This window comes from Phaethon lepturus, unplaced genomic scaffold, assembly GCF_000687285.1.
Source record: "Phaethon lepturus isolate BGI_N335 unplaced genomic scaffold, ASM68728v1 scaffold47509, whole genome shotgun sequence".
In the NCBI taxonomy this organism is placed as follows: domain Eukaryota; kingdom Metazoa; phylum Chordata; class Aves; order Phaethontiformes; family Phaethontidae; genus Phaethon; species Phaethon lepturus.
The window spans coordinates 793-12,966 of NW_010563685.1; the positions used below are offsets into that span (position 1 = coordinate 793).

The window sequence follows — 12,174 nt, forward strand, 5'->3', positions numbered from 1 at the left end:
AAACTATTGCTGCATGTTCCTATACTTTCCCTAGGCATGCTCTACTGGCCCGAGGATAGAGTTTATGCTGATTTATTTGGTTTGACATGGGAAAAATGTGGCTCTGCAAACAGCTAAGGACAGTGCTGTCTCAAAAACCCGTTACCCATTTTTCAGGCATTGTGGACAGACAGTTGAAGCGTGACAGTAGAAAGTTCTGGTCTACATCAGGGACATTTGTAACATCTCAGCTCCCCTCCACATTTCATAGTTACTCTCAGCATTCCACCTCAGGATGCAAATACTAAGGTTACAGAGGTTGTTTTTGAAAAGAGGATTACAGATGACTTCAAGGTTAGGAAGCAACAATAAATGTCATAATTTTACAGATTGTTTCTCCAGTGTTGCACTTTTAGTTATTCAACTTAGTAAGACGGGAAGATCTCCCACAGGTGTACTTTCCATAGGTTTGGGGTTTTTTTGCATTGATGTGCTGTAATATTAGCTTTCCAGAGCGCAAAAGCTGATGCATTGACTATTCCATTTGAGTGTTTAGGCAGGAGGCAGAGTTTGCTCTCAGAAGCCTGAACGAAGAACACCCTCAGAGCGCCCTTTGCTTTCTCCTCTAACTGCGCACCTGAACTTGCCACTGGCAGAAGCAAATGCGGCAGATGACCGTTTTTCCACATATGCAAGGCTGTAAAGGTACACTTTAATATGATCCAGGCACATATTAACCTTTGTACAAAGAAGTTAAAAAAATCTGCACTGTCATGTTGTAACTATTTATAGTTTTTCATAAATGTCCAGTTTGCAATAAAGTGTATTTGGAAATAAAGTCTTCCACCAGGTCTCCCTGCAACATCTTCATAGCTCGCCAGTGAATGCTCCCACAGTTTTCTGGTTTGCCTTGGGGATGACTTAGCTCCTCTTTGACATAATCCAGCCAGAGATCTTTAAAAGAAAAATAGAAATTCTGGTTAGGTTTTAATTGGATATTACTTAACAAAACATACCAAGCCTAACCTAGAAACACTCTTTTTGCAAGTGTCCTTGATGCTAACGCGATGAGGTTTACTTTGTGAAACTACAACCCCCTGCCCCTTGAGGACCAGAAGCCTGGGTTCTACTCCCCACTAGAATAGTGGTCTTAAGAAATACTGAAGCAATAATTGAGCTGTTTACTTTCTGAAAAGGAAAATGCAGAAATCTTGATTATGAAAACATAGCTCCATACTGTTTGCAAATCCAAATTAAAGGTGATATGCATCTCTCATGCCAGCCAGTGTCAAAACCTTATTTGCTAGTAGTTCTGCTGAAGCTATCCCACTGTGAATGACCCTGGACTAAAGTGAAGGGTCACTGCAGAGTGTCACGCACTTAATGGCACAGAAGAAATAAGCTCCACTCTGCATGACAGCAATCACAAGGGCAGAACAAACAGCTACCGTTTGAAATGCATGGAAATAAGAAAGGCAGCACTGAATGAATGCATGAATAAATAAATAAATAAATGAAATTCCTGTACCAGAATCTGTTGAACCAAACTCTCTCAAGGCACGTTCATAGTATTCTCTCAGATGAAGCATTTTGCAGGATTCCTAACAAAGAAAGGTATTAAAAGGCCATTTATTTTGTACAGAAGTGAATCTGCAGCTTGATTAAATTCTTACAAAGAAAGAGTCATGGTAATTACATGCACACACGCACACTGCCAAAGATTAGTTACCATGGAACTTGGTTTTGTGTTACATGCTATGAATCAAATTCAGAAGACAAATATGAACTGATCACAAAGTAATGACACTACTCATAAGCTGTTTCCTATTTAAATCCAAAATTAGAAGTGTATTTTACAAATACAACGCACTAATTGGATATTCAAGAACTTACTTGCTCCTTTTCTATTTGGATCATCTTCCTGAAGAAGTCAAGTGAAAATGGACGATTTTCACACAGGCTGAAGTAAAAACATAAGTAATTTTAGGCTTCAAGCCTTTTAACATATGCCCTAGAACAATCAGATTTGAAGGTTTTATTTGTCACCTGGTGAAGACTCTCTTAGCTTTCTTATAACCACGACTTCTGTAAGTCCAGTCAAGATACTTCTCCTTCATAGTCACAGATTCAAAATATGGCATGTAAGGATCTCTGCAAGTTTGGAGGGGGAGGGGGGACACACGGACGACGTTGACGACAAAACAGAACAAACCCGTATAAGCTACGATTAAAAGGCAACAAGGGAAAAGAAACCAAGTAGTACCTTCTCCCTAATTAGGCATCTGACATAAAGCAGATCTCAAGCTATTACTGCCTTAAGCTATTTAGGGAATTTACAGTGAGATTAAAGTCCCAGTTTTCTTCTTGAGTTTTCCGTAACAAGGCTGATGTTTTCACACAAATTGGAAAATTCTCTTTTCCATGTTCAGATAGACATCTGAAAATAGAGCAGAACTTCTAGACCACAAAGTAAAAGAAGAGTCCATCATTGGTTGTGCTTACAAACATCTAGATGTCTTAGAAGCATGGGGACAACATGTGTGCTTATGAGCCTATGTCCAACTGATTTTTGGTAACATACAGAGTTTTACCTGAAGTTCATTGATATCAACACATCTATGAAGAAACTGCAGTATAAAGCATTTGTTACATGTTCCATCCACACACATTGTTCCTGTTTATTTACACTGTTATAAAAAGTAGGTTTCTAAGTACCTGGTAGAGAGCTTCTGTGTCTTCCTTGCTGCTTGTGCCTTCACTCCATTCCACCCAGAGGGTCCATAATGGCAAAGTGCCCTACAAGGTAAGCCGATAAATCAAATTATTGAAATACAGTGACTGATTTACAGAAACAGACAGCAACACATCCACTAGGTTCTGTATTACAGCTGCTGTAAAAAATGTCCTTTAGATATAGCTCTTGGACAACTTTGGACTGCACACTGAAATCACTTCTTCACTTACAGGACAAATACCACTTAGCTGGACAGCTGCAACACATGTTGCCAGGGATGAGACACAAGTTCTTCTGCATCACCAAACACCACGGTACAAAGGTAACTTCCAAGAACAGCAAGGAGGAAAGAAACAATTACCTCCTTGTTTCCTCTCAGTAAGAGAGCACATAGCTAATTCAAGGCTTGAAATACTACACACACAAACAATATATCAGCACAGTGAAGAAAAGGAAATTAAGACACAAAGAATACCAGCTGACTGCTAGAAGAGTATGCAAAATGTCACCTATGCGCATTCAGACTTTAAAACTGTGAATATGAATTGAATTTGCAATTCCCTAATGCTCCTGAATGCAATGTGCATGTGAAATGTCAAGTTCTTCTTTTTTACCTTAAAAATAGTTAGGGTCTTTGAATGCCTTGTAAAGGAAAAAAACAAACAAAACAAAAACCACACAACTCAAGTATCAGAGGTTTCCTGTCTAAGACTAATGCGGGCAAAGTCCATAAAATCAGCACAGACCTTAGATTTGAGGTGCTTAACAGCTTCTTCAAAACATTGGGTCACATCATCACTCTTCAGTTGGATCAGCACCTGCAGCCTCATCTGCCACGTTTCCACTGACAAGTTGAAGCGCTTAGTTGCAGCTTCTGCCACCTCTGTAACCTTCTCAAAGAGGTTAGACTCCAGTAATAGTTGAAGCTAAAACCCAGCAGATACAGCTAATCACCACAAGAGATCTGTAATACCTTGTTAAAAAGCAAGGCCTTGAACACAATATTGCCCATCTTTCCATCTACTCAAAATGGTAGAGACAGGCATGCAAGCAATGCAGGACAGTCTCACAACCTATTTTTCTGTGTCTCTTACCCACTGCTTATAGAGAGCTTCTGGCAGCAAACTGGGCTCATGGGCTTTGTTGAACACACTCAGTGCCCTCTCCAGCCTCTAGAACCAAGAGAGGAAAAAAAAAAGTAAAGAAAAAAAGCTTTATTCCTGCATATACCAGATCCCAGCACTGGGTCGCAGCCCAGTGGATCAGTGTATCAACATGTCACTGAAATTCAGTAAGTGTTACAGATCCAGTGCTTTCGGTCCCTGCATACATTCAAAGATAAAGGGGAAATCTGAGCATTTGAATTGCATCTCCTCCTTACGGAGCAGAACAATAACATAGCAATGTTCTTTTACTATATTAAAAGGGAACCAAACTGCACAGGAAGATTAGTTAATTCACCGAGTCATACCCAAGCACAGATACATAATTAAGGTGCCCACGTGTCAGCACCAAATTTTGATTAGACTTATTTCCAAGAATCATTTTAATTCATCCTTTTCTTTGAACAAGCACAGGTCTGCAGGACTGTCAGCAAATATTAACAAGTTTGCACTCTTAACTGTCATCCAAAGATGTCACTGTACTTGACTGATGAGGCCGGTTGATGGCCAAGTTATTCATGTTCAGGAAGGCTACATGTGAGTCTGACAGTAAAAGTGATTCCCTCAGATGGAGACTAATTTTTAATGATGGCCACAGTTAATTATTTCTGATAAAATGCTAAAATATATTTGCTTCTTGTCTGATGGATTACAGAAGTCAGTAAAAATAGGCATGATTTGTTACTATGATTTCCTAGCAAGCTTTTACCTTTTGCTTTAATTCTTCACTGTTGGTTTTCCTGTTATATCTCTCTAAGCAAAAGGTGATGTAGCATTTCCACATATCCTCTGTAGAATCAAAGGCATAATATCACACTTTATAGAATCACAAGAGTAAGCACAAATACTTGTCTATAAGGAATACAGAGAATCCAAGCGTTCAGTGTTAATGCCAACTGTGTTTTAAAAAGCTGTATTATAAAAGAGGCCCTACATTTATAACACTAACATTTAAAAATGGCTTCGCAGTATAAGATGCAGACAGTAGCTCTTTTTCTAAAGAGCATCAAGCTCTTAGTTCAGCTGAAGCTTCAGCACATGCTGTCACAATCGATGTTCAGTGTACAGTTGCCTGTAGTTTTCAATGGGCCTGCAAGAGTCAGGACACTCAGAGGCAGTTTAGAATATCCTTCTTTATCTGCCTGACTTTAGGGCCACAAAAATGATCAGAGGGATGGAACACCTCTCCTATGAGGACAGGCTGAGAGAGTTGGGGTTGTTCAGCCTGGACCATTAAAGGTCCCTTCCAACCCAAAGATCCTATGACTTCAGAGGCTATATAAGCAGGAAGTTTGAGACCACTCCACAGATAGAACCTTGGTAGCTTCCCTCTTCTGAAAGTAAGGACAATGCCCGATGTTGAAGTTGGATAGCCACTCCACTGGCAACTCAAAAACACTGCTCACACACAGCTCACCAGCAATACACTTGAGTTCTACAGGTTTCATTTATTTAGGAAATTTCCTCTATTCACAACTCCCAAACCTCTATTCATCTATGGGCTTCTATTCTCCTCATTGGTTAAGTCACATTAATTAAAAGCAAACAAGCAACAAAAACCACTTTCAGGTCAGCAACTCCTTTGAGAGTATAAATGCATTGGAAAATAACCCAAATAACACATACAATAGATCCCCAAAAGGTAGCATCTAAAACCTGCTTGCCTTCTCTTATGGATGGTAGAGCCTGACAACACCTACTTCAAAACTTTCACAGTATACAGTATGCTGAAGTACCAGGAAAAAAAGTTAAAATGAAGGTAGAACATTTCACCTGTTGGGACTGCTCTCACAGCCTCCTCAAAGACTGCACAGCATCGTTCCTCTCTCTGTGTCATTTCAGATACTTTCATCTGTTTTGTGATGTGTTCTGTGGACTGCAGGGACCCCAGCTCCAGCTCATGACGGGCCATGTAGTCCCATGTAAGAGGATCATCAGCATAGTTGGTCTGCAAACTAAACATACCATGTCTGTAATACCACTCAATCCTCATTCTTCTTTTGCAGGTATGTTTAAAAGCATTGTTATATTGGTGTAGAAATGTACTTAATTTCTAAGGAACCAAATGCCAGAGAAAAAACATTTTACACTTCCACAAGAGAAAAACAAAATATTAGCCTTTTATGTTTTTTTACTTAATATGGATATTCTCCAGTAATGGCATGGACTAGACAGGAAGCTTTCAATAGAGATGTTTCTTTCGAGAGAGGAACAACTAAAGATCCAAAAGAACCACAAAGTACACTAGGAAAATCCACAGTTTCTGCAGTTAATTTACAGAAACTAAGCACAGTAATTATTCAGTGACAAAGTTCTTCTTAGCAGCTTCTCAAAGCCTTTTCTCAAGTTAGAGACAAGTATTCTTTTCTTGCTTGCCTCATATTTTATTTTTCTTAAAGGATTTCCCACAGGCCTTAACATTTTATTTTTAGAGGAACAGCCTTTAGCTGTTAACCTGTCAACTCACTATAAATTAGAGAAGTTATGAGAACATGTTTCTTAAAAAGAGAAAGTAAAAAAGAGAAACCACAAAGCCACACCTCACCTTTCAAGAATTTCTTTTTGCAAATCTTGGGTAAAATCAAAGAGCTTTGCAATAGAAAGCACAGCCAGATGGAACTCAACACCTACATTTCAAGAGGAGGGGGGGGCGGGGAAAAAAAAAAAAAAAAAAAATCAAGTGGTGTATTGCATCCACTGCACACTTTGCATTTCTCTCTCTTTGCAAGCTTTTGTCAAGACACAGATAACATTTAAGTGCCTAGGCAGATACCCTTTTCTTTTCTATAAATCTGTTTTCCAGCTGTATGATAAGTCATGTTAGGATGCTGACTGCCTGACAATATTCATCACAACTTCATGTTATCCAGTTACCAAAAAAAAAAAAGAAAACAAAAAAGAAAACAAAAAAAAAAAAAGAAAAAAGATCTTGCAGGACATTCCAGACTCCAAAGTGATAAACTAGTCCTATCCTGACATGCTTAGAGATCCTTCCAGCTTGGTTCCACTTGCAAGTTTAATCAGCACCTTCTCTACCATTTGACTCTGCCATGAAAACACAGAAGGCACCACACTTGGGACAGACCTCTCCAAAGCTGCACACAGTATACGTCAATGAATTATATCCATCCATCTTGTATCTCCACAACTTATCTTGGAGAATACCAAGTGACAGGACTTGACATAATTAGTTCATCGCAAATCCCTATCAGTCATCACTCACCTTCTTATTTTTAGGTGCTTACAAATCATTTGCATGCCTATTTATTCCACTATTTCTCCAGGAATTTAAATTAAGCCAACTTTTCCTGTAATTTCCTCTAATGTCCTTTTTCCCCACTACTTTACGACATTTTTATTATATTTTGCCCATTGTCCTCCAAAATATCTCCATCTATCGTGGTTTCTCAAAGATATATGCTACTACTTTGCAGTTATTTTACCCAATTGTCTCAATAAAATGCGTGAATTTTACCAAGCCTCGTTAATCTAACCTGTTTTGTTATTAGTCTGAATTCCAGTCACTAGTGGTAGCTGCTTAGTTGTGATCTAATGTTCAGTAAACAAAAAAGCAAAAAAGATGTGTAATTCTGAACTGTCCTCCCTTTGTTTTTTTAAACAAGCTAGTTTTGACACTGTAAGCCCAGCACCTATGCTGCTTCAGCCCAAAAGCTGCTGTACTGGAAGAGGTGTCAACCTGCAGAACAGTTATGAAATCAGAACTGTCAGCACTATTAATTTATACTTTGGCATTATCCAGGGTCTACTGAAGAAATGGTGTATTTGAAAATATATCTTCCTGTGTACACTGGAACAGTGTCTCTCTCTGTTACCTACTGGAGAGCTGAGTTAAAGGTGACAATTTTCCTATTAAGGAGCTACAAGAAATGTTAAATCACCTTTAATTTTTTGAGCAGCGTCCCTGTAGATTATGCGAGCCATTTCCCCATTGAGAATCTCTTCAGCATAATTGAATTCCCCCTGCAACATCAAGCATAACATCACTGAAAAAAATCGCTTCCCTTTCTCAGCTACCATTTTTGCAAACATGCAAAAAACTTAAAGAAATAAGAGATAGTAAGTTTAATTACCCCTTTCCAGACATTACTATTAAGTTTCAAACTGGAGGGATGTAACAAAAGACTTTACAATTGTAAAGAAAAATGAATGTATGAGGTATTTGAGCTGAGCATCAGCAAACACTTAAAAAGCTTAACACAGGCACAGGACATGAACAAAAACTTTCTCTAAGCTGTTCTCAAACAAACCGTTAATACAGATCCCTTAAAGCTATGCATTCAAATGTGTGATACACAAGCAGACAATAGCTCTTAAGTAAGTTTAGCTGACCTACCAAGTCCATCTTTGCTTGTTCAAATTCTTTCTTTTCCTTCCTCTGTTTTTCAGCATGCATCAGTTCCATTCTAAAATACTGCAAGAGAAAGAATAAAATTAAATGACTGTGGAGGTGGGGTAAATCATAAAACATCTAAATCCACAGACATGGTAAAACAAGCTCTGAGGAGCTACTAATCAGGACTTTGCAAACATCCCACAGATGTCTGAGAGCCTTGGTTTTTAAAGGTTTGTGCATATAGCTATCTGCCCTACATATTTACTCAGAAATTTCCCACATGTAGAAATTACCACATTCTAGTCATTCTTTAAACCTTAACTTGCCCTCAAAGAAAAGCATGTTCCCTAGAAAAGGCTAGGGATGCCAGATTTAATCCAGTGAACTATGTCCTAGCAGAGCATACAGTACTTTAAAGGGAATTCTAACACATGTAACAGTGTAAAATCCTCACTCTGCATATATAAATACAGGATTTGCTAAACAATTGATGAATGCCACCAGTAAAAAGTACTTTTTTTTTTTTTTTTTTTTTTTAAGATCTTTTTGACAACATTTCCCTACTGATGGCAAAACAAGTTTTCTCAAACCAATCTGAGAAATATGCTGGACTGATCTGCCCTGACTGATGAAGTAATTGGTCGTAGAAGAAAACCAGGAACTCACTTCTTGATAAAGTTTTGGGCACTCTGGATGGAAGCGCAAAGCCCGAAGGAACAAGTGCCTAGCACTTTCTGATGAGAGTTGTGTCTCCATTTCCCATTTTGCTGCCATAATCCACAGTGCTGCAACATATGATACAAATAAATTAATTTTAAGGCAAAGGAAGTGGTTGGTCATGAGAACCCATTTTGAGGCTACTCTCCAGGACGCACAGGTTGTTTGACATACCCAGCCCAATGTAATCCATGAGCTCAGCAATGGAATAAGACTGATTATCTCCCATGTAAAACCGAGTTAAAGGATATATCTACACAGCTAAGCAGATCCAGAAAGTTTAACCTGGTATAGCTACAGATCCAACGACATACAAAGATGTCTTCAAAAGCCAAAAAGCAGCCACAAGTATTCAACATCTCCTGTCTCTGAAACATCTACCTAGTCCCCAGTCTACCTAGGAAATGGTCATTCAGACCATGGGTACTCCTACTTCACATCACCTTTTAATTGCTCAGCACAATCCCTGTCAGAGGCCCGCTCTCTAAAGGAGCAGCAAGACAAAGAAAAGAGCAGGAACTTTTACCCCAACAGCTTTAACCGAGATCTACCAAAACTTACATCAACACTATACAACATATACCGAGTCATTTATGCAGCACTCGCCATTGTTTTACTGACCTGGTTTATTGGGATGAATGGCCAACATGGAAGAAAACACCTTACTAAGCTGATGTTTTGCATTCTGTAAAAAAAATTTTTGTTGTAACCGCTCTAGTACCAAGCTGAACCACCAGCACGAAGTTTCGTTATGCAAGGTTACAAGCTGTAATGCTATTGTATTGGAAAAGACATTTCTCTGCCACTTTATCTTCAGTAGAAAGTTTCTCTTACTTCTTGAATATTGACCAACTTTCAAATGTTACCAGATCAGATTAGCGTAATTAACTCAAACGTTTCTGAACTACACAGCTAACATAAATGTTGCCTAAGTTACAAACCCATAGTCTCACTGACCACTTCTGAGGTAAAGACTGCATTTTTCTTTGACCACTTGCATTACTACGACAAAGACACCTTCTTCAGTACAGAAGGCTAGTGACTGAATGCTAACATGAAGACTTGTACCGGGAAGTTTAGCCACTGTAAGAAATGTTTGGAACAAAATCACAATTCACAGACAGGTGACCCATTAATTCCAGAGAAGGTATAACCAATATTATGATTCTCCCAAACCAAATGGTACCCAGATTCAATGCAATCAGCCTCACCTTTGCCACCTGCAAGCATAAAATTTCATACGAATTTGTTCCAAGTCAAATTCTACACTTACATACATCAGTGAAAATCCCAGGCAGCTACAATAATATTATCAAAATTATTTCAGCATTACAGCATGTGGCAGTAAAGTCTGTACCCTTGTCTTGTAATTCAAGTTCCAGATGCCTGATTAAACACTAATCCAGTATCTCAAATGAGGTAAGATTAACATTGTGAAAACTCACCCATTGCTTGCAAAAAGCAACATGTGAAAGCCAAAGCTGGACGTCTTCCTGTTGGAAATGCAAGGGGGAGAGAATCACCCTTAGAATAAGGCAAACAAAATCACTTGCACATCAACAAGCAAGCAATATGCCCTTGGTACGACAACTCAGCATGCAGAGAGAAGGGATTTTGAATCTCAAATTCCTTTTCTTTTTTCCCCCCAGATCTTCAAATTTCTGCAAACTATCTGAGGAAAGCTAACCCTCCCATCTCAAGATCCTTTCCTTGCAGCCTCTCCAATAAAATCTATGTTACACTGAATTTAGAGAGCTCACTGTAATGGTTCCTGAGGCACCTCATTTAGGTTTTATCATTAGATGTATCAAGACAACCTTTTCCTAAAGCAGCTGAAAGTTCTTTTCATTCTGTTCCTAGTCCTTGCAAGCAGATAGACCAAACTCACACTGCATTACATGGCTCTATACAGTTGAGGACTAATGACTGAGAAAGGACATAATATTGTTTGTGTACAAAAAACATCTGATACAAATGATCTACTTCTAGGCTACTGCTAACTGTAAGACCAAATGTCCGCTTAGTTTTTCTACTACGTTCTTCTGTATTATTGCAAATATTTGGTGGCAATGTTATCTAGCTAATTTTACATACCTAAAAGGGCATTTTTCTACCTATCAGTATAAACAAACAAACTTACTTTCCATTTTCCTGTAGCACGGTTGAAGAGGCTATGGACTCTATGTAGAATAGAGTTCTCAATTTCATCCTTCTTATACGAATATCCAATGCGCTAGGAGGAAAAAAGAAGTATTAATTTTATTGCAATAGAAAATTTGACATAAAATATTTTGCACTTGAAATAACTGACAAACTTACGGCTCTTCTTTTCTTGATCAGTTCCAGCAGATTAATTTCATACTAGAAGGGGAAGAAAAAAAAACATTTAAAAGCAAATGAGGAGACACATAACAGTAAGGGAAAAAAATACCAATCAAGTTTTTTTACAGCTAATGCAGTGGACAATAAAAATTACATCCAGAAAAAAATAAGCAACAATTTTCCGGCCAGACCACTACATTTCTAAGGCTGACTGAAAGTAAGCTTGAGTATTTGTATTGCACATATTTCAGACTCGAGCTGTTACCACCCCACATATTCCTAGAATCATAATCCACAAGCCAAACTTCTAACACCACAAAAAATTAATTGCACTTAACCACAATTTGCACAGCACATCAGGGAACTGGAGTCTATGCATCCCTGGAGAGAGAAGAAACTAGCTGAAAAAGTCACAGCAAGAAAGAAGACTCTCTCGTCCCAAACTCAGGCATCAACTCCTGGCTATGTTTCATGCTCTGGTGTGTCTTAACAGCGTGTGCCGATAAAACACGAGCAAACACTACGGCCAGGTGAGGGAAGGCCTCAAGAAGCAGGTCTACGTGGTATACTTTCCTACGTGGGTCACTACAAACTTCTAACTGAGCTGGATCTGCAACGTAAGTTAACATGCTCTGCTCATCAGCAAAGCCTACCTGAATATAGTTAATAAAATCCTCCTTCCGAAGCGCTCTCCGCTGTATTTTGTACTCCAGCGCCGAAGCCTTCCTCAGGACGGCCCTGCGGGAAGCGGAAATCAGCGAGTGGGGCAATCCCGGCCGCGCTGCGTGCGCTCGCTGCCTCTTGCCGGGCACCCGGTCCCGCTGCCACCGCGGCCCCCGTCCGGCTCACCTGATCTCCCTCCGCGTGAACAGCCCGACCCGCTCCAGCTGCTCTAGCTCGGGGAC

At 39.2% G+C, this 12,174-nt stretch overlaps 1 protein-coding gene across 1 annotated transcript; it reads right to left on the minus strand.

Moving 5' to 3' along the window:
• Window positions 1-654: 654 nt before the first annotated feature.
• On the minus strand, window positions 655-12,171 carry UTP6 (UTP6, small subunit (SSU) processome component, homolog (yeast); the record flags this gene model as incomplete). The annotated part of the gene is given in 20 exon segments (XM_010294626.1): window positions 655-933; window positions 1,508-1,580; window positions 1,873-1,939; window positions 2,026-2,112; window positions 2,114-2,130; window positions 2,695-2,775; window positions 3,460-3,639; window positions 3,808-3,885; window positions 4,586-4,665; window positions 5,650-5,831; window positions 6,422-6,503; window positions 7,776-7,857; window positions 8,231-8,308; window positions 8,897-9,015; window positions 9,569-9,632; window positions 10,393-10,440; window positions 11,088-11,180; window positions 11,267-11,308; window positions 11,923-12,007; window positions 12,119-12,171. Coding segments are annotated over 20 exon segments (1,749 nt in total), but the record flags the coding sequence as incomplete, so codon positions are not given.
• Window positions 12,172-12,174: the final 3 nt, after the last annotated feature.